This window comes from Schistocerca gregaria, chromosome 8 (genome assembly GCF_023897955.1).
Source record: "Schistocerca gregaria isolate iqSchGreg1 chromosome 8, iqSchGreg1.2, whole genome shotgun sequence".
NCBI classification, from domain to species: domain Eukaryota; kingdom Metazoa; phylum Arthropoda; class Insecta; order Orthoptera; family Acrididae; genus Schistocerca; species Schistocerca gregaria.
Window position 1 is genome coordinate 89,090,679 of NC_064927.1, and position 22,400 is coordinate 89,113,078.

Below are 22,400 nucleotides of genomic sequence, written 5' to 3' on the forward strand. Positions count from 1 at the left end.
TGTAACCCAAGTCTGTTTTGCAATACACACATCGAAAAAACCATGCAGACGGAAAGATTGAGCGTTCATTACAAGTGTTCTGCGTCGCCATAATTATTACTTTCTGTGTTTCTACGGTCAGTACCATCCTGATTCGTACAGTACTCTTTAGGTTACAAATTACACTTGCCACACATGTAGAGGAAACATAAATACAATGGCTATACTGCGTCTATTGAAAGCACTCGTGTACCTGTTTTTCCCAATCTCATTACGAGATTTTCTCTCTCTTCTCAGGATAAAGATTATGAAAACAAACTTGTACAGCGTTCGCAACGTTCATTTTAGCGCATAACCATGCCCCACCGACGGGTGCGGACCCCTATCTAACAGTTTGAGCCATTTGAACGGCGTCGCATTGTGGACCTGCGACAAACTGGATGGGCGTCTGGACGAATTCCTGCTCATACTATACGATGCCTGTGTTGTTCTAGTTACGATTCGAAGTTCCTTTGCAGTATCTTATTTGTCTGCCGACGCCGGCAAGCGACTTTCAAGTACAACGTCTGACCTGTACGGGAATGTACATAATGGATGTACGAGTACAGATGGTAGACGCGTGGTTGACGATACATGGAGATTTGGGTCTGGCCGTGGGTCGTGCGTGGGTAGCCAAATGGCAAGGCGACAGCTCACGATATGCGGGAAATCCGGGTTCGAGCCCTGGTCCGGCACAAATTTTCACCGTCGTCAAGCCTCTGGGCAGCTGATGATTGTCATTATTAGCAATTGCGAACATACACTACTGGCCATTAAAATTGCTACACCAAGAAGAAATGCAGATGATAAACGGGTATTCATTGGGCAAATATATTATACTAGAACTGGCAGGTGATTACATTTTCATGCAATTTGGGTGCATAGATCCTGAGAAATCAGTACCCAGAACAACCACCTTTGGCCGTAATAACGGCCTTGATATGCCTGGGCATTGAGTTTAACAGAGCTTGGATGGCGTGTACAGGTACAGCTGCCCATGCAGCTTCAACACGATACCACAGTTCATAAAGAGTAGTGACTGGCGTATTGTGACGAGCCAGTTGCTCGGCCACCATTGACCAGACGTTTTCAGTTGGTGAGAGATCTGAAGAATGTGCTAGGCAGGGCAGCAGTCGAACATTATCTGTATCCAAAAAGGCCCGTACAGGGCCTGCAACGTGCGGTCGTGCATTATCCTACTGAACTGTAGGGTTTCGCAGGGATCGAATGAAGAGTAGAGCCACGGGTCGTAACACATCTGAAATATAACGTCCACTGTTCAAAGTGCCGTCAATGGAAACAAGAGGTGGACGAGACGTGTAACCAATGGCACCCCATACCATCACGCCGGGTGATGACGAATATAAGCATCCCACGTACGTTCACCGCGATGTCGCCAAACACGAATGCGACCATCATGATGCTGTAAAGTGCAATTAAACACACGTTAGAAAGCATTTCTTTACGAATTAATTGTAGCTTGTGTCTCTGAATCAAATTTATTTTACGATCATTCATGTTTTTTGATAAGTTACTGACGCTTCGGTCGCAAAACTATAATAGCTATTTCGTTACCTAAGTACAAATTTAATTCAAAAGAAACATTGATCTTACTGCTGGCTTTCTCGCTTGAGGCTCTAGTATCGTTCCAACTGTCAGACGATGACTTCACAGCAGCAAGTTGGTTTGTTAGACAGCGGTAACTCGTTGAAGGTAGCCGTAGTAACGTAGGCTGCGACTTTTATCGAGGCAGCCCGTTTATGTATGACGTTTGGTGCTGAGTGCTGGTCAGCGCTGTATGACGTGATGTGACGCGACTGAACCCGGGGAGGGGGGGGGGGGGGTTCCTTGCCAGTGGGGCAGCTCCTTGGTGTAGCACCCGGCCTGCCAGGATTAGTATCGTAAGCTGACGGCGATTCTGCAGCGGCATTGCGCGTGCTTTCGCAACTTTCCGTCCTCGCTGGATGCGTAAGCCGCTTCTGTGTTTGCACGCGGCACCAGCGCGGCTAGGGCAGCTAGCTCCTGGCGTTCACAGCCTATTGTGACGTCCGTTGTCATTCGTTACGTCACATACAAATACATATAAATATTTTTAATTTATCAGCATGCTTCTTTCTCTCAGGGATGTTGTCTTTTCTTATCAGTTTTACTTACGTGCATAAGTAAATATGAAACGGGGTCTTGAAGGGCCTCAGTTATTCATGTACCAACTTTAGATTTTGAACGTGATGAGTAAAATATAGTTGCCGTTAACTGAGTTGGATGTAATTTTGTTAATTTCTATTTATTGATTGCAAAGCAAGGCTTGAGAGAATTTCGATTGTTGCCGTGGAGCGGCCAAGATAAAACTTACTGAACTCGTGGAATCTGTATAGTTTGACGTAAATTAACTATCTGTTGCAATTTAAAAAGGTTCTTTTAACGAAATCTCTCGCATTTACAGTTACTGTTTACACTGAAAAATAAATTAATACTTCGGCGCGTAATGACCGACCAGAGGCTGCATCGCAAGATGAGCTTCTCGCAAATTACTGAAAAAATGCCTATTAAAAATAATTAGCCACTGCGAGCATTTGAGGTAACAACTATTACAAAGAAATTCATTTTGTAATTATAATAAGTTTATTTTAGCAATAAATACGAATAACTAAAATAAAATATGTGTAGCCGCTCAATGGCTGCCTTCCGTATAGCGAAACAAAACAGTGTGTGTCCCATAAAATACGTCCTTCCTCCTCGGCCGTACTATTGCGTCTGTTTCGATCCTTTTTTATTTTTATAGACATTAAATAAAGGTGTTATCAGTGCATATAAGTTGTTTCAAGAACATTAACTATATCTTTTACACTAATTATATTCATAAAATACGTAAACTACGATTTACAACCGGTAAAAACGTAGGTATGTATGTGACGTACCTTCACACTATCGCACCCTACACCACAGCTGTACTACAGTGTACTGCGCTACGATACGGAGGGGAGGCGGTCGCTCAGAAGGGAGACCACGTAAACCGGCCACGGCAGCAAGCTGTGGCGGAATTTCAGTTAGATTTTATCTTGAATGTGCCACACAATTAGGACCTTTCCCACGACATCTTTATCTAGAATCTCATGTACGGCCACCAGTCCCGTGCCACTGGAAGAGGTGAAGGGTAAAATATCGGATGCGCAGAATTATGCACAAAAATATCGCTGACGTCGGTCTGTTAGAGGATCGTGGAGCGGCATATTATGAGCTCATAAATTACGGCGGTCCTGAAGGAAAACCAGCTTCTCCCCCACAATCATTATCGATTCGGAAAAAGAACGGCTTGCTTAATTTATACACGAAGTCCAGTAAGCAGTAGATGAAGGTTGAAAAAAGCACGTTCCTTCTCCGAAAGTTGTTCACATGCACCATGTCATCCACTACTCACCGATCACACGGAGCTTCACCGCAGTTATGGGATAGGCAAGAGGAATGTTTGACTTCCAGAGCCCGCTATGTCGTACTAAACCGCGAATCGTCAACATCCAAATAAACAGCCTACAGGAAACGAAATAGGCCCGCTTACGTTCTCAGTATTGTTAAACCATTTATCACATAGCATCACAATGACTATAACGTACATGGGTTGAACAAAAATACCGAAGAACCGCGAGCAGTGAATGCTTTAATATACACTGAGGTGATAAAAGCCATGGGATACGTCCTAATATAGTGTCGCATCTCTTTTTGCCCGGCGTAGTGAAGTAACTCGACGTGGCATGGACTCAGGAGACTCGTTGGAAGCCCTTGCCGGCGCAGGGTTTTGTGCACGAACTGAGCTCTCGATTATGTCCCTCAAATGTTAAATGGAATTCATGACGGGAAATCTGGGTGGCTAAATAATTCGCACAAATTGTCCAGAATATTCTTCATGCCAGTCACAAACAATTGTCGCCCTGTGACATGCCGCATCGTTGTTCTGGAAAATGGTCTCCAAGTAGCCAAAAATAATCGTTTTCGCCAGCCAGAGTGGCCGAGCGGTTCTAGGCACTACAGTCTGGAACCGCGCGACCGCGGCGGTCGCAGGTTCGAATCCTGCCTCGGCCTTGGATATGTGTGATGTCCTTAGTTTAGTTAGGTTTAAGTAGTTCTAAGTTCTAGGGGACTGATGACGTCAGAAGTTAAGTCCCATAGTGCCAGAGCCATTTGAATCATTTTAACCGTTTTCAGTCATTGACCGATTCAGTCGAACTAGAGTACCCAGTCCATTCCATGCAAACACAGCCCACACCACTATGGTCACCACCAACGTGCACAGTGCCTTGTTGACAACTTGTATCCGTTACTTCGTGGAGTCTGTGCCACGCTCGAAGCCTACCATCAGCTCTTAGCTACTGAAACTGGGACTCATCCGACCAGGCAACGGTTTACCAGTCGTCTAGGGTGCAAGTGATATGGTCGTGAGCCCAGGAGAGGCGTGTCGGCGATGTCGTGCTGTTAGCAATGCCACTCGCGTCGCTCGTCTGCTGCCATAGCCTATTAAAGCCACATTTCCCCGCACTGTCCTAAAAGATAGTTTCCTCGTACGTCCCACATTGATTCCTTCGGTTACTTCACGCAGTGTTACTTGTCTGTTAGCACTGACAACTCTACTGCTCTCAGTAGTTAAGTGCGGGCTGTCGGCCACTGCTTTGTTCGTGGTGAGAGGTCATGCCTGAAATTTGGTCTTCTCGGTACACTCTTGACACTGTGGATCTCGGAATATTGAATTCCCTAACGATTTTCGAAATTTAATGTCCCATGCGTGTAGCTCCAACTGCCATTCCGCTTTCAAAGTATGTTAATTCCCGTCGTGCAGACATAAACATGTCGGAAACCTTTCCACATGAGTCACCTGAGTACAAATCTAATCTCCGCTAGTTCACCGCTGTTTTATACCTTTTACACTACTGCCATAGAGCGAGGTGGCGTAGCGGTTAGCACACTGGACTCGCATTCGGGATGACGACAGTTCAATCTCACGTCCGGACATCCTGATTTAGATTTTCCGTGATTTCCGTAAATCGCTCCATGCAAACGCCGGGATGGTTCCTTTGAAAGGGCACGACGGATGTCCTTCCCCGTCCTTCGCTAATCCGATGAGACCGATGACCTCGCAGTTTGGTCTCTTCCCCGAAATAATCCAACCCAACACTACCGCCATCTGTATATGTGCATGCCTCTGTCCCGTGAGTTATCACACGTCAGTGTATTTTCAAGTTCGTGACCTTGCTTGCACACAGGCATCTCCTTAAAAAGTATCTGTGTGTTGTTAATATAATTCAACAACGGTTAAGGAAATTTTTTGTTGTCAAATTTTTTCTTAGTCTGGGCATAAGGTATCCATCCGTCCTCCCCTATTTATAGCGCGCGTGGCCGGCCTTTGTGGCCGAGCGGTTCTTGGCGCTTCAGTCTGGAACCGCGTGTCCGCTACGGTCGCAGGTTCGAATCCTGCCTCGGGCATGGATGTGTGTGATGTCCTTAGGTTAGTTAGGTTTAATTAGTCCTAAGTTCTAGGCGACTGATGACCTCAGAAGTTAAGTCGCATAGTGCTCAGAGCCATTTGAACCATTATGGCGCGCGTAATGGAAAAACGCCTAGGTATTGCCATGGTTAATGTGTAGAGTGTTACTGCAAGAGTTAATTTTAGAAGGAAACTAAATTACTGTACTGTTAATAAATTTCGAAGAATTCGGGAATTGTACTTGTTTCGCATAATAATGTCGTCTGAGACGAAATTCTTTTAATACGAGAAGTTATTTCGGTCCCTTCAGCTTCATTTTAAGCTTTTTTGCGGTATATGGAAATATCAGTTTAAGATGTGTGTATAATTTCGGTCCCCAAAGGATTGTCCACCCTGTAGAATATTCCAAATTACGCGCAGGTAGACTGGTGTGTGGTGGAACATGAAAACAGCCTGTGCTGTGTGAGCGTGGAGAACCGCCTAAGCGTAGCGAAGTGCACTGGCCGCGGTGCTCTGCGCACGGCACCACTTGGTTGAGCGGATTCGAGCGCCGGCCGCTACAGCTGTGCGGTGCACACGGGCCGTTTCGCAATGAGATATGAGGAGCAAGCCGCCGCTTTGCCGGCGCCTGGCCGGATAATTCGCCGGAAGGCAGGCGCACGTGCTACGTACACTACTGGCCGCCGCTGACCTTCGCACCGCGCGGCGCCCCCTCCGAGGGTCCAGTGTTCGAATCTGTCGGCCCAGCTACACTCGACCTTTTCCGCGGACGGAAGTCCTTTTAAGAATGCGGACAACACAGAGAGTGAACTAGTATTTCGCTAACATGCGCCTTCTGCGATAATGGATCTGAAGCGTTCGGGACTGACCTTCGATCGCTGTATGTTGCAAGGCGCCCGCCTGTTTGGTCGCAGATCCTCAGCGACCCGAAGTTTCCCCTCGTCGTAGTCGCACGACAATGCGGGCTGTAGTCGCTTGCACTTAGGAGGTGGTGGCCGCAGCACTCGACCTGCGTCTTGGTCCACTGCCGCCCTCTAACGGGGGGAAAGACATTGAAGAAGAAGTGAAGACCGGAGAGTGGTTGCAGGAGAGTGAGGCAAGGCGAGGCGGAGTTTGACCATGTCGGGGGAGCGAGAACCACTTCTGCCGCGCGCCGGACCGCGGCACGGACAGAACTCGCTGCGGTACTTTGGATGTGGCGATGGCCACGGCGCTGCTTTTTCACGGTAAGCCGCAAGCGTGTGTTTTGGCATATCTCGACTTCCGTACATGTAGCGCTGTACTGGCGGATTCTTCTCTTCCCTGACTCCCTCTAATACAGGATCTGCGCTGTTTTATTGTTATTGTTATTTTTTTGGCCGGATACCATTCAAGGGAGGGAAATCATTGCGTCAGTTGTCTGTTAATTGAGTAAACATTTTTCTGTGTAAGAAAGGGTCCAGTATTACTGCTTAAAACATCTATTAATTATTACGTCCACATCTACAGGGATACTCTGCAAATCACATTTTAGTGCCTGGCAGAGGGTTCATCGAACCACCTTCACAATTCTCTATTATTCCAATCTTTATCTTCCCGTACGAGCTCTGATTTTCCTCTATTTTGTCGCGGTGCTCGTTCCTCCTTATGTAGGTCGGTGTCAACAAAATATTTTCGCATTCGGAGCAGAAACTTGATCGGAATTTCGTTCAAAATGGTTCAAATGGCTCAGAGCACTATGGGACTTAACATCTGAGGTCATCAGTCCCCTAGAACTTAGAACTACTTAAACCTAACTAACCTAAGCACATCACACACACCCATGCCCGAGGCAGGATTCGAACCTGCGACAGTAGTGGCTGTGGGGTTCCAGACTGAAGCGCCTAGAACCGCTCGGCCACCACGGCTGGCCGGAATTTCGTGAGAAGATTCCGTCACAACGCCTTTCTTTTAACGATTTCCAGCCCAAATCCTGTATCATTCCTGTGACACTCTCTCTTCCATATTTCGCGATAATACAAAACGTCCTGCCTTTCTTTGGACTTTTTCGATGTACTCCGTCAGTCCTATCTGGTAAGGATCCCACACCGCGCAGCAGTAGTCTAAAACAGGACGGACATGGCAAGTGTAGACAGTCTCCTTAATTGATCTGTTACATTTTCTAAGTGTTCTGCCGATAAAACGCAGTCTTTGGTTAGCCTTCCCCACAACATTTTCTGTGTGTTTCTTCCAGTTTAAGTTGTTCGTAATTGTAATACCTAGGTATTTCGTTGAATTTACGGCTTGTAGATTAGACTGATTTATCATGTATCCGAAGTTTAACGCGTCCCTTTTTGCACTCATGTGGATGACCTCACACTTTTCGTTACTTAGGGTCAACTGCCACTTTTCGCACCATTCAGATACGTTTTATAAATCGTTTTGCAGTTTCTGATCTCCTGGCGACATTATTAGTCGATAAACGACAGCGTCATCTGCAAACAACCGAAGACGGCTGCTCAGATTGTCTCCCAAATCGTTTATATAGATAAGGAACAGCAAAGGGCCTATGAGACTGTATTCGGAAACGCCAGAAATCACTTCTGTTTTACTCGATGAATTTCCGTCAGCTACTATGAACTGTGACCTCTCTGGCAGGAAATAACAAATCCAGCCACATAACTGAGACGATATTCGATAAGCACGCAATTTCACTACGAGCCGCTTGTGTGGGCCCAATGTGGCTCCGAGTGAAATAAGAATTGCACTCGGCGGCCCAGGCCGAATGGGATATCCCGGCCAACAGTGCCATACGATCATTTCATTTCGTTGTCCTAACCTATATGAAACATATAGGGTAACTGTATTGGTGCCTGTTCTCGTTGTATTTCACGTGAAATTCTAAAATATCGATTTCACGTCGATTTTGTACTGTTCGATACACTGTGGCTTTGGTATAATATTGTAGACATTTCCTGTAATTTATGACAGTTCACACCATAACACCTCTACGGTGTGGGCTGTCACAGTTTACAGGGAATATCTGCAATATTATATCAAAATAATATGCCACAGAGTATAGAACAGTACAAAATCGAAGTGAAATAGATATTTCAGAAATTCACGTGATATATAACGAGAACAGTCACACCAGATGTTACATATACGCCAGGACAACGTAGACATACCTGAAAATGGAAATCTTCAGAAACAGCTGTCGTAATAATGGTTCAAATGGTTCTGAGCACTATGGGACTTAACTTCTGAGATCATCAGTCCCCTAGAACTTAGAACTACTTAAACCTAACTAACCTAAGGACATCACACACACCCATGCCCGAGGCAAGATTCGAACCTGCGACCGTAGCGGTTGCTCGGCTCCAGACTGTAGCGCCTAGAACCGCACGGCCACTGCGGCCGGCCAATAAATGTTTTAAGCAGTGATACTGGAACCTTACGTACAGTGTTCTTTCGGGACATTTATTTGACTGCAGGCCCAGTCATGAAGAAACCAATTTCTTTGTGTGTTACCGTACTTTGTTTGTGCATCGCATTCTCTGAGGTGGCGTTTGGGGACCAGGCCAGTATTTGCCTAGACGATAGCGGGAAACCGCTAAAACCACACTTGGGCTGCCAGCTGTACCAGACTGACTGTCCTTAATAGCCCGCGCGTGTTCGATCTGGGTTTTGTTCACATCCCTAACACGTATGCTAGCACACTGCGCGTCACGCTATACGAACAGGTAGACAGTGTTCAGGAGCAAAGTGCGGAAACCGAGTAAATGTCACAAACGAAGTAACCCGGATGGAATGGCTAGAACCGTGCAAAGGAGACGTGACTCTTCCACCTCTCATCGGTTATCTGAAAATTTTGTGCTTATGTACAAAGCATATTTGAAAGTTAAGGAATCTAAAACTACACTTGCATGAAAAAAGTAGACCGTAAACGAGCATTTACGGCTGGCAGATTTACTGGTGCCAGAAATGAGGTATTATTTGGCAAAGGATCGAATATTTGATTCCAACAGTACATGTTACAAATGCAGTTATTCATAGAGTATTATTTTGTTAAACTGGAGTTGCTCTGCTGTGAGTGACTACTTATTCTTCATTCAGATGCAACCGAGGCCCACGGGAAAGATAGGCCGCGGCGGGTACGTCACGAGGGGAGGCCTTAGCTTGCTCACTCGCTCAGTTCAGCAGCCTAACTGAGTTTCTAAACGTGTTAACTCGTAATTGGTTGTTTACCTGCTAACGAGAATTACATCTTCTACATGAATCTGCTATTATGGAGTCTTAATTATTACTAGTACTACAACAAAATACACAACTTTGCTGAATGCTTTACTTTAAGATCTGCGCTCTACATAAATGGTAAGAAGGCTTGTTTATACCATTTAGTCTCTCCTGCTTAACAGTCCCCATTTATACAAGATCTGGTGCCTCATGCAACCGATAATCATTTTCGCGTGATTTTTAATTATATCGTACCCTGTACAGCCGTAATAAATTATTGGTAGGCCTGTCGACTTCCGATCGTTGTGGTGCTAATAGATTCCATAATACTGGTTTCCAGTAGAAGATGCAATTATCGTTTGAAAGTATACACCCAGTTACGAGTTAACAGGTTCGGCAATGCATTCTGTCTGCTGAGTTGAGCGAGCGAGCTAGTTTGGACCTGCCTTTGTGACGTACGCGCCGCCGCCTGTCTTTCCCGTGGGCCGGGTGCAACTGTGTAGTTTGATTGGAGTTATTAACACGCACCAGAATGGAACAGTATGCAGATTTGATAAGGGCGACTTGTGGACATGATAAATTATTTACTGTGTATCGGTGCTGCATTTGCCGAATATCGTAAGCCACAGTGATCACACGTCCACATTTTTGCACTGCCTTTTCCAATACGCTGAGTTTTGATCATTTTATTAAAACTCCACAGTTAGGTTTCGATAACGAATAACGTCTATTTTGGGAAACATGACTCTTGTAAGTACCGTATTGCACGTGTTCGTATACATTATTTCAAACAAGTGTTCCGTCTGTAATGAGCTCTATGTCGACGACACGTTAAATCCTATATCTTCCCGCCTTCCTTCCTTCACACAAATGCTGAGCTTTTTGCCAAATAATAGCTCATTTATGACTCTGCCGGTCGTTATACCGTCTGTTTCGCAGTATTATCTCTTCAGTGACTTCTAGTTTTCAAACTGATTAACCTGCTGTACACAAACGCAGAGGTTTCCAAATATATGACTGTAACTGGCTTTAGAACAGATACGTCTGCGTAGTTTAAAGCAACTTTAATTCGGGGTTAGCCTTTCCCTCGTCACTGTTAACACTTCGAATGAGTTTCGGACCGGTCTCGTAAACTGACACGCGGCCGGGAGAACGGTGTGCTGACCACGTGCCGCTCCGATCCGCATCCAGTGACGCCTGTGAACAGAGGATGACACGGCGTCCGGTCGGTACCGTTGGGCCTTCGTGGCCTATTCGGGCGGAGTTTACTTTTCTTTGAACGGTTTCGGATTAATAACGTCGCAACTCGGTGGGAAGACACGCAGTCGACGGTAACGATTGGAAAATGGAAGGCACATTTGAAATTCCTCTGTGTAAACGCTAGGGAGACTCGGATGCTCCATTTCGTTCGTATGACGCGCTCTGTGCGTCGGTTTGGATTAGTTGTGCCTCTTAGCGATCAGAAGCAGCTGACGTTGATTCCACACGTAACGACAGTCCCCTTTCCGTGTATCAAAGAGAGAAGCCGAGCTGGAGATGTGACGGCAGTCGTAGCCAGCTTGTGTGTGTAATAAGCCGCGCGCCTTTATGTATCTATGTGCGTACTCTGCAAGCCCACCCTACGGTGCTTGGCAGAGGGTCCTTCGTGAATCACTTGTCACTTTCCTGTTCCATTCACGAATGGCGCGCTAAGAAAGACGGTTGGTAAACCTGTGTATGAGCTCGATTCTGTCAATTTTCACGCGTTCCTTTGCGGCATGTACCTACGAGAAAGCAAGATATCTTCTATGAACGTGCGATCTCTGAATGTCATTAGTAAACCAAAACGTAATTCACAACCTCCGTAATGCCCTCGCGTTTGCTAAACGTAATGGTTCAAATGGTTCTGAGCACTATGGGACTTAACATCCGAGGTCATCAGTCCCCTATAACTTAGAACTACTTAAACCTAACTAACCTAAGGACATCACACACATCCATGCCCTAGGCAGGATTCGAACCCGCGAACGTAGCAGTCGCGCGGTTCTTGCCTGAAGCGGCTAAAACCGCTCGACCACCGCGGCCGGCTGCTAAACGAAAGCCAGGCGAAGCGCGCTGTTCTGCTTCGTATCTTTTCTGCTTCCTCTACCAGTCCCAACTCATAATGGTTCGAGAATGAGGTGCAATACTTCAGCGTCGGTGGAACGAAGTTTCTGCAATCTACCTCCTTTGCTGTTTACATTCTTGAGGATTCTTCCAATGCATGTCTGGCATGTATCTTAACATTAGTGTTATGTGGTCTTTCCGCTTGAAATGGCTCTGTAAGCGTACTCGAAGATTATTTAATGTCTCTGACTTACTAGTGTCTGTTTGGCAGTCGTGTAATCAAAGGCAAAAACCTACTATTTGTGCACAGTCTGTTAAACGTGTTTTTCATTGTAGTCATAAATTTGAGATTGACACGGTAACTACATTTCAGTTTCAATAATGATAGAGCATTGGTCTAAGGAGTTTCTTTCCCTGATTACTCACATTTCTGTATAATGAGCGTCCATTGCCAGTCGTTATTCAAAGCATCGATTCTCTCTACGTTCTCCTGCATTTCTCAACCGGTATGGTATCGTATCGTATTGTATGTCATTTTATTGTATGGAACTGGTGACCTAGAAACGACAGAGAGGCTTCGTCCCCGCTATAACCCTCAGTGGTTCACAAACCCACAACCGGCCACAGCTGTCCACCCACCTCAAACGCCGCCCCCACACCGAACCCAGGGTTATTGTGTGGTTCGCCCCCCTCGCCCCACCCCCCCGCCCCAGTGGACACCTCCCCCCCTCCCGGCAACGTCTCACACCAGACGAGTGTAACCCCAATGTTTGCGTGGTAGAGTAATTATGGTGTACGCGTACGTAGACAAAGTGTTTGCACAGCATTCGCCGACATAGTGTAACTGAGGCGGAATAAGGGGAACCAGCCCGTATTCGCCGATGATGGAAAACCGCCTTAAAAACCATCCACAGGCTGGCCGGCACACCAGACCTCGACACTAATCCACCGGGCGGATTCGTGCCGGGGACGGGCACATCTTTCAACTGTGCTCTAAGCCGACGGCACGCGGACCGTGCATCCGAGCGTTGAGCGTGCTGAGTTTCTGACGTCATTGCGTGGAATAGCACGTTCGGGAGTCTTTCCGAACGTGCATAGCAATATCTGGCATGTCAGATATTCTGAGCGTTGACCAATCAGATGGTACAACGCCACCTACGTCACATGCACGCCGTCTCCTCTCAGAACAAAGTTGTGAGGTCCCATATTGGCATTCATTTCAAGCTTATACGTTTACATGCCGTTTGTGAGCACCAGGAAACTGAGAATCAGTGGAAAACCCCTTGTTAACTGTGTTATTCGTTTCAATAATATTATGAGAAAAATCGTATTCGTGGCAAAAGAATTATTGTAACTTGCGTATTATGAGAGTATGCTATTTGAAGGCAGCAATACACTGAGGATGCACCCAAAACTCATTGTTCTTGGTGCAATTTGTTATAATTAAATTTCAGTTAGTAACATATTTACCATTAAAGCTTTCAGCAACTGCTAAGAGTGGTAAGATCCTAAGAATGGCTGTTTACATCAAATTATTGGTTTAGCGCGGTGAGTAGCGTTAGTGACTAGTGAAATCTTTATCTTTGGCCCGTGGTTCTCGACTACGATTCAAATGATTCAAATGGCTCTGAGCACATCTGTGGTCATCAGTCCACTAGAACTTACGACTACTTAAACCTAACTAACCTAAGGACATCACACACATCCATACCCGCGACAGGACTCGAACCTGCGACCGTAGTGGTCACGCGGTTCCAGACTGAAGCGCCTAGAACCGCACGGAACAGCGGCCGGCTGTTCGCGACTACCCAGTTCGTAAAATTTTTTGTCCAACATTTTCGTTTTTATTAGGATTTTGTCCACTAGGATATTTACACGGTGACAGTTATTAAACTACAAGAAAAAAAAGGAAATTAGCTACAAACTACGGCGTGCAAACACTTCATTCAACTTGTAAACGTCACTACAGACATTCAGATTTAGGTTACGACATGTTCGATATGCCTGCCATCATTGGCGATGAGGTGTCGCAGACGAATAGAGAAATTCTGCATGACCCGCTGAAGTGTCGGAACATCGATGCTGCCGATTATCTCCTGAACAGCTATTTTCTGCTCAGAGATGGTTTCAGGGTTATTGCTGTACACCTTGTCCTTAATGTGGCCCCACAAAAAGGAGTCGCGTGTGTTCAGATCCGGAGAATATGGCGGCCGATCGAGAGCCGTATCAGTGGCCTCTGGGTACCCCAGAGAGAGAATGCGGTCCCCAAAGTGTTCCTCCAGGGCGTCTCGCTCTCCTGCTTCGATGGGGTCGAGCTCCGTCTTGTATGAACCACACCTTGTCGAAATCAGGCCCACTTTGGATAATTGGGGTGAAATCATCTTTCAAAACCTTCACAAACCTTTCGGTAGTCACCGTCCCATCAAGGAATATCGCACCGATTATTCCGTGACTGGACATTGCACACCACACAGCCATCCGTTGAGGGCGACGAGACTTCTTGATTGTGAAATGGGAATTCTTAGTTTTCCAAATTCGCCAATTTTGCTTATTGAGGAACCTTCCAAATGAAAGTGAGCTTTGTCGCTAAATCAAACCGTACTGCGCATACTAATTCCCATCATGCCTCGCGGGCAATAGTGCAGTTTGAACGTCCTTACGCAAACCGTTCAGTAGTTATGAAGCTTTTATTTCATACAGTTCAGTAATTGTCAGCATGTAAATACACTGTATTGTGAACAGTAATGGCCCTGTAAAACTCCCTTAGTGTACACGGGGTCTACTTTCACGCCTGCAGACTTCTGTCCGTTAAGGATGATTTGATTGCTTTGTGTTCATGGAGTTCACCTCTGTTTCACGCGTATGAAACACGAATCGGCTTTTCACATTGCATCACCGTACTGTGTGATATCCTGTAATGGCGAAAGCGCTGGACTTGTATTTGCAAGGAACTGGCTTCGCGCCATTTTGATTCAGGAAAGTCGTCGAAAACCTAAATAAATGTCAGGCGAATACCGGGATCGTACGTTAGAAGAGGTCTCGCCCGATTTCGGGGCTAACGGTAATGACGCCGTTGTCTACGCGATCTCGCGTTCTTCACATCCTCGGTTTCATTCTGGCATCAGGCTGGTAGCCCGCGTTGTCATTTGTACAAGCGAACGTCATTGTGTGCGGTGCCAAAGTCCGCTGTGGGCGGCTGCCACGCTTCGAAAGAGTATCTGCCCTCGCAAACACTTGTGGCAGACTCTGCTACAGCGCCTGCTATCTAGCTCTGTTATCAGCCAGCTCAGGCGCTGCGACTATGTTAAACAGCGTCAGAGCATAGGAAGGGAAACGGGAACCTATAAAGAGTGCGGTAGAGCTAGTCGCTGTCCGTTACTTTCCTTGGAAAGACATGGATTATCTACTGGGGATGTTGTGTAATACTACTTTCGTTAAGGTACTTCAAAAATTTATGTCAGACACTTTCTCTCCCTTCGCCACGTACACGGGGGGTGCTCAGTAAGTAATTCCACACATTGTTTCCTGAAAGGTTGATTTAATTCAGGATTCCCATACACCATGTTGTTCCCTACAAAGCCCTACATTACAACAAAATCTCCGTTCAGTGCGACGGCCTAAAGCCGTCGGCACACGGACCGTGCTGTCGAACGTTAACGCTGAGCGTGCCAAATTCAACGTGCTGCTGAACGCTCAGGAACCATTGACTTCTGCATACGGTACGTGGGTCCCAACGTGGTATACGCGATCGCAGCGCGCTCTGGCGGCAGTTAAGGGATGTTTCTAGTTCGTAAATCACACTGTTTACTCAACGGGCGCGCGTAAAATTTCCACGTTAGCTCTATTAAAACGCACATTTCCTCCATCGTCCATGAAAAGAAAAGTACCATGTCCAATCAGTAAAGACAGAGACACATAGAAGTTCCATTACAAACAGTGCGGTACAAATTTGGAATACTTCTCGGCATAAGATAAACATTTTAGTAAAACCCCAAGCTCAGTCTTACTTAATCACTGTCCCTATCCAGTAGTAGAAAGTTTGCAACATGTGAATTACGATGCGTAAAAGAAAAAGGAGCAAAATATCTTTTTACAAGTAGCGCAAGCAGTCTTGCAGATAAAGCCGATCGACCATAGTCACCCATCAAAAAAAGATGAACTTATATATTTACATAACATCAAATATTATAGTATATAGTTATATTAAACTAAAAATGAAGTATGAGAACCTAATAAAAACGCGAATTTCAGGAAATAAAATTCTGGAATGTCGAGACGCGATCCATCGTCCTACCTTATAACCCAATTCACGACAGCGACGCTACTCATTACGCTTTTCGTTTTCCTTCGTTGTATCTGCTCCCTTCGGACGTCGTAAGACACTCGTTTCAGTTCGTTGTTGATCCATAAACTCAGTTTTCTTATTACAGAGGGCAGATTTCCCTCTGACCGAACACGCTGAGCTACCGTGCCGGCGTTAAACCAACAAAGCAACATTTGTATCTAATCATAGTAGTTGCCCTTTGCAGAAAACCTTATCGTAGATATGTTACTAACTGAAATTTAGTTATAACAAAGTGTACCAAGAACAATGCGTTTTGGGTGGATCTTCAATGTGTCGTTGCCTTCAAATAGCCTACTCTCATAATACGTAAGTTACAATAATTCTTATGCCATGAATATGCTGTTTCTCATTAACTAATTCGAACGAATCGCACAGTTGATAACGGGTTTTCCACTGATTCTCAATTTGCTGGTGCTCAGACACGGCATATAAACATATAAGCTTGAAATGAATGCCAATATGGCGCCTGACAACTCTGTAATGAAGGGAGACGGCGTGCGTGTGACGTAGGTGGCGTTGTGCCATCTCATTGGTCAACGCTCAGACGCACGCTCAGAATATCTGACATGCCGGATATTGTTCTGCACGTTGGGCAGGACGCCCGAACGTGCTATTCCACGCTCGGATGCACGGTCCGTGTGCCGACGGCTTTAGGTCACGTTGCTGGTACGGCCTATATGCCCTCCCTAGTGATCGACGTCGGGGCCAATGCCTTGCTGCATCAGTAACCACCCATTGCTTCCCACAGATGGGCCTTCGTTGCTCTTAACAGTCTTCTGTTAAACAGCAAGAAACACAGCGGGCACACACCTTTGAGTACCGTCAACTGAGGACAAGTGTGTCAGCAGCATCAGCAGAGACACCCTGTTGTGCAACGACGTATTTGATTGCGATCCGTCGATCACCTCGAACGAGAATGTCCGCACGTTCCAGCGCTGCTGGAGTCACAGCAGCGGCTGGCCGACACTCGGCAGATCGGACAGTTTGCGCGACCTGCTTGCGGTGATGACACGACTCGCACAATGACTCACCGTGTTCTTGTCACTGCCAGGTGTGCGTCGACATTTTGCAGGCTCCCATGAATACCTGCGATGCTCTGATTTTTCACCAAGAGAAACTCAATGGCAGCTCTCTGCAGGGGCCGATGGCCTTTGTAGTCTGGTCCCTTCAAACCCCACAAACCAAACACCAGCTCTATAATCGGAACGCGTCTCCGCCGTCACCTACCGAAACTTCATGAAACTGTTGTTGTTGTGGTCTTCAGTCCTGAAACTTGTTTGATGCAGCTCTCCATGCTACTCTATCCTGTGCAAGCTTCTTCATCTCCCAGTACCTACTGCAACCTACATCCTTCTGAATCTGCTTAGTGTAGTCATCTCTTGGTCTCCCTCTACGATTTTTACCCTCCACGCGGCCCTCCAATACTAAATTGGTGATCCCTTGATGCCTCAGAACATGTCCTACCAACCGATCCCTTCTTCTGGTCAAGTTGTGCCACAAACTTCTCTTCTCCCCAATCCGATTCAATACTTCCTCATTAGTTATGTGATCTACCCATCTAATCTTCAGCATTCTTCTGTAGCACCACATTTCGAAAGCTTCTATTCTCTTCTTGTCCAAACTATTTATCGTCCATGATTCACTTCCATACATGGCTACACTCCATACAAATACTTTCAGAAACGACTTCCTGATGCATAAATCTATACTCGATGTTAACAAACTTCTCTTCTTCAGAAACGCTTTCCTTGCCATTGCCAGTCTACATTTTATGTCCTCTCTACTTCGTCCATCATCAGTTATTTTGCTCCCCAAATAGCAAAACTCCTTTACTACTTTAAGTGTCTCACTTCCTAATCTAATTCCCTCAGCATCACCCGACTTAATTCGACTATATTCCATTATCCTCGTTTTGCTTTAGTTGATAGTCATCTTATATCCTCCTTTCAAGACACTATCCATTCCGATCAACTGCTCTTCCAAGTCCTTTGCTGTCTCAGACAGAATTACGATGTCATCGGCGAACCTCAAAGTTTTTATTTCTTCTCCATGGACTTTAATACCTACTCCGAATTTTTATTTTGTTTCCTTTACTGCTTGCTCAATATACAGATTGAATAACATCGGGGAGAGGCTACAACCCTGTCTCACTCCCTTCCCAACCACTGCTTCCCTTTCATGTCCCTCGACTCTTATAACTGCCATCTGGTTTCTGTACAAATTGTAAATAGCCTTTCGCTCCCTGTATGTTAACCCTGCCACCTTCAGAATTTGAGAGGGGGTATTCCAGTCAACATTGTCAAAAGCTTTCTCTAAGTCTACAAATGCTAGAAACGTAGGTTTGCCCTTCCTTAATCTAGCTTCTAAGATAAGTCGTAGGGTCAGTATTGCCTCACGTGTTCCAACATTTCTACGGAATCCGAACTGATCTTCCCCGAGGTCGGCTTCTACTAGTTTTTCCATTCGTCTGTAAAGAACTCGCGTTTGTATTTTGTAGCTGTGACTTATTATGAAACTAAAGCGGGAATATTACACGATGTACGACAACAAATTCTGCTTCTTTTTTTTTTTCAACTGAAATTTGCCGAGCAAAAATGTTGCATCACTTGTTGAACGCCCCTCTTAGCCGTGCGAGAACGTCGTATAAACTGGTACAGAATTTTACTTGACACCCTTTGTGGTTTATCGAATACCTTGGAACATTTAATGTGTCCCAATGAAATGAACTGCATCTAAGAATACGATCTGAGCGCTATCGACAGGCGATCTAAAGTTGATTCCATATTTCTAGATTTCCAGAACACGTTTTACACTGATCCTCACAAGCGAATTCTAATTAAATTGCTTGCTTGTGGAGTACCGTCTCAGTTGTGTGACAAGATATCTGCATAGTGCTAAAAGTGGGAATTGTGTGTTCGTTGGAAAAACCAATAGTAACTGTGCGGTACTCTACATAAATACTAAAAATATTTCGTCAAATTTCGGTTACATGATAAGTCATTTAACTGATCCTCACTATATCTTGAGTGAACGTTTCGATTTCTCTTTTCACATTGTCTAGCTCCCCTATCACATACTCCACGGTCCGACTCGTAGACTGCTACCCTTTCGCTGATTATTCTGCCTTTGCTCATGGTATCCTCCCCCTTGGCAGCGTCCGCCCGTGGTCTAGTATTCATGGGCTGTGAAACGCATTCGTTTCAAGGTAAGAGCACTTGGTCAGCAGAGATGTGTTTCACGCTATCGGAGATGAAGTGCTTATAGCTTATACGCATTTAAAGAGACTTTTTTGTATCGAGTGATAGTTCCTGACATATCCCTGAATAATGACCACTTCTCCTGGGATACCGTGTATAGCTCCTGGCGAACTACGTGTGAGCAATAACGCTTATTGAAAGCACAAATGCGTTTCTCAGGCAAATGTGAAAATGTTAGCATATCCTTAAATAAAGCAGATAAGTTCATAGTACATATGCAGTATCGGGAATTGAATGTTTTTCATCTTTAATATTGTTCGAAAGTCTGCTGAATTGCTACTATAAACAATACGTGTCAGAACAATGGGAATCGCCTCATGTTAAAAATGGTGATGCGCCTAAGGATGTGGATAGTTTTTTTTTTTCATCTCCGTTGACTGACCTGTCAATTTTCATAGTTTCTTAAAGAATATCGCGGTAGGAATAACTTTTTCTGCTATGCGTCGATATTGATGTCATTTTCTTAATATGAAAGATTATTTTATTGTTCTCACCTTCGATTCTTTGTGTGCTTGTACCTGACATGACCACAAAGAATACGTATAGTGTTTCCAGTTTCCGAAATGAAAGTACAACGTGGTTATAATTAAACTTCCGTTACTCAAGAAAGACTCCACGATCAGAGTGGTGATAGGGCAGTGAAACTTCGTGCAAACATTTGTTAGGACGCACGGAATAGAAGTAAAGAGTAAGCAATTGAAGGCGATACATTTAAATTTCCATATGAGAGGGCAACAGTTGTTAATTCCGTTCAGTGTTAACTTTCCGGGTTACAAGCGGTGCTCAATATGACTACGAGCTGCTTCCGCGACAAGCTGTAGGTTTGTACAGACACCATGCCGCCATTTGATCTTGGCACTTCTCGACCATGGAATGTTTAGTTATCGCTACACAGCTCTGTGCACTGATCGAAGGTTGCACATGTCGTCCAACATTCTCATCCATGGCAACAGCAACTGCAACGATTTGTGGCGCACTTGGTCGTCGGCGGTTCACAAATGGCCGGTTAATTCGAACTTCCGAATCGTCGGCCAATCTCGTGGAGAGCGATGTTAAGTGTCTGCAACTGTGATGCCCACTCCGGCGTCGCACCAGTACCGGCAACTAACCGCATGTCGCGACACTAGAACAACAAACATCCTGCAGCGCACAGACTGAACATTATTCCTATATATTTGGGTATACGCACGGTAAATAGTTTTCTGTCTACACTGGCTCAAGCAACTGAAGTTTAATTGTAACCTCCCCTCTACTTCTCCAAGTTAAATACCTACTCGATTAAATGCGTATTTGAAGTTCTTCTGTTACCTTTTATATGTTGAGACTAGTACTCCTTCCGTTTGGTGCTACAGCATCAGCTTCTGTTACGTTCAGTTAGTCGGCAAGTACCGTAATTAAAACGCGTGATTTCGTGCATCCTTACTGGAGTATAGGCTGTTTGAACGTTTGCTACGGTTGTGTCAAGTCCTTGTAACGTATTTAAAATTGTGCCATCTCGCCAGGTCGTGTAGCTGCAGACACTGCATCTAATACCGCACAACTGTGACACGAATGACGTAGGCAGCGTTCTGATTTGGTTATCCAGCTGGCGTGAGTCAGCTAAGGCCTGGCTGACGCGCTAGAACTGTAGCGAGTTGTCCATACACGAAACACCGTCTCGCATTCGAATACTAGATTTAAAATAGGTCTAGGATTGCCTATCCAGAACGGTAGACGGGGTACAGCCGTAGACAACGCTGTGTATCATTTCTTCAGTGCATTTCGGTGCAGTAAGTGTTGCGACTGTGTACAGTGAGGTCTCAGGTCATGGGATACCTCCTAATATAGTGTTGGAACTCCCTTTTGCCTGGCGTAGTGCAGCAAATCGACGTGGCATGGACTCAAAAAGGTCCCTTGCAGAAAAATTGAGCCATACCGCCTCTGTAGCCGTCCATAATTGAGAAACTGAAGGCGGATCAGGATGTTGTGCACGAACTGACCTCTCCATTATGCCCCATGTCGGTCGCATTCGCTCGAATTGCCCACAATGTTCTGAGATAGCGCATAGACATCCATAAAAATGCCATGGTTTTTTCGCAACATGAAGTCCGTGAATGGCTGCAAATGAACTCCAAGTAAACATAACCATGTCCAGCCAGTGATCAGTTCAATTCCATGCAAACAGAGCCCGCACGAGTCACAAGGAACTTGCACAGTGCCTGGTTGATAACCTCGGACTAAGGATTTGTGAGGTCTGCGCCACTCTTGAACGCTACGATTAGCTCTTACCAACTGAAATTGGGACTCAGATGAGTCGTCTGTGGTTCAACCGATAGGGTCACGAGCCCAGGAAAGGCGCTGCAGGCGATGTCGTGCTGTTAGCAAAGGCACTCACATAGGTCGTTTACTGTCGTAGTCCATTAACGCCAAATTTCGCCGCACGGTCCTAACGGATACGTTACGTGCCAGGTTGATTTCTGCCGTTATTTCAATCACTGTTGCTTGACCGATAGCACTAACAACTCTACGCAGAAGCCATTGTTCTCTGTCGTTAAGTGAAGGCCATCGGCCACGCATTGTCCGTAGTGAGAGGTAATACACTCTCTTGACACTGTGGATCTTACCGGCCGATGTGGCCGTGCGGTTCTAGGCGCTTCAGTCTGGAGCCGCGTGACCGCTACGGTCGCAGGTTCGAATCCTGCCTCAGGCATGGATGTGTGTGATGTCCTTAGCTTAGTTAGGTGTAAGTAGTTCTACGTTCTAGGGGACTGATGACCACAGATGTTAAGTCCCATAGTGCTCAGAGCCATTTTTTGAACTGTGGATCTTGGAATTCTATATTCCGTAACGATTTTCGAAACGGAATGTCGAATGCATCTATATCCAACTACCATTCCGCATTCAAACCCTTTCCATGTCAATCACTTGAGTGCACATGACACTCCATCGTTTCGTATTCTGAGGATCTTCCTTCATCTGTATGTTTGTTCATATTTCAAAAGTTTCTACGTATCTTTGTTTTTTTCTTTTTAACTTCCCAGATTGTGTT

The 22,400-nt window shown here is 45.5% G+C and overlaps 1 protein-coding gene across 8 annotated transcripts in view; it reads left to right on the forward strand.

Moving 5' to 3' along the window:
- The window catches only part of LOC126285025 (copper-transporting ATPase 1), a 535,387-nt gene that overhangs the window by 171,936 nt on the left and 341,051 nt on the right, over nt 1-22,400 (forward strand). The window contains exon 1 of one of the 8 annotated variants that reach the window (XM_049984344.1): nt 6,125-6,717. The exons of the other annotated variants lie outside the window; for them this stretch is intronic. Coding sequence (XP_049840301.1) covers nt 6,611-6,717 — 107 coding nt within the window. The 5' untranslated portion in view covers nt 6,125-6,610. Of the gene's footprint in view, nt 1-6,124; nt 6,718-22,400 lie in introns of those variants that run through there. 8 annotated transcript variants of the gene reach the window in all.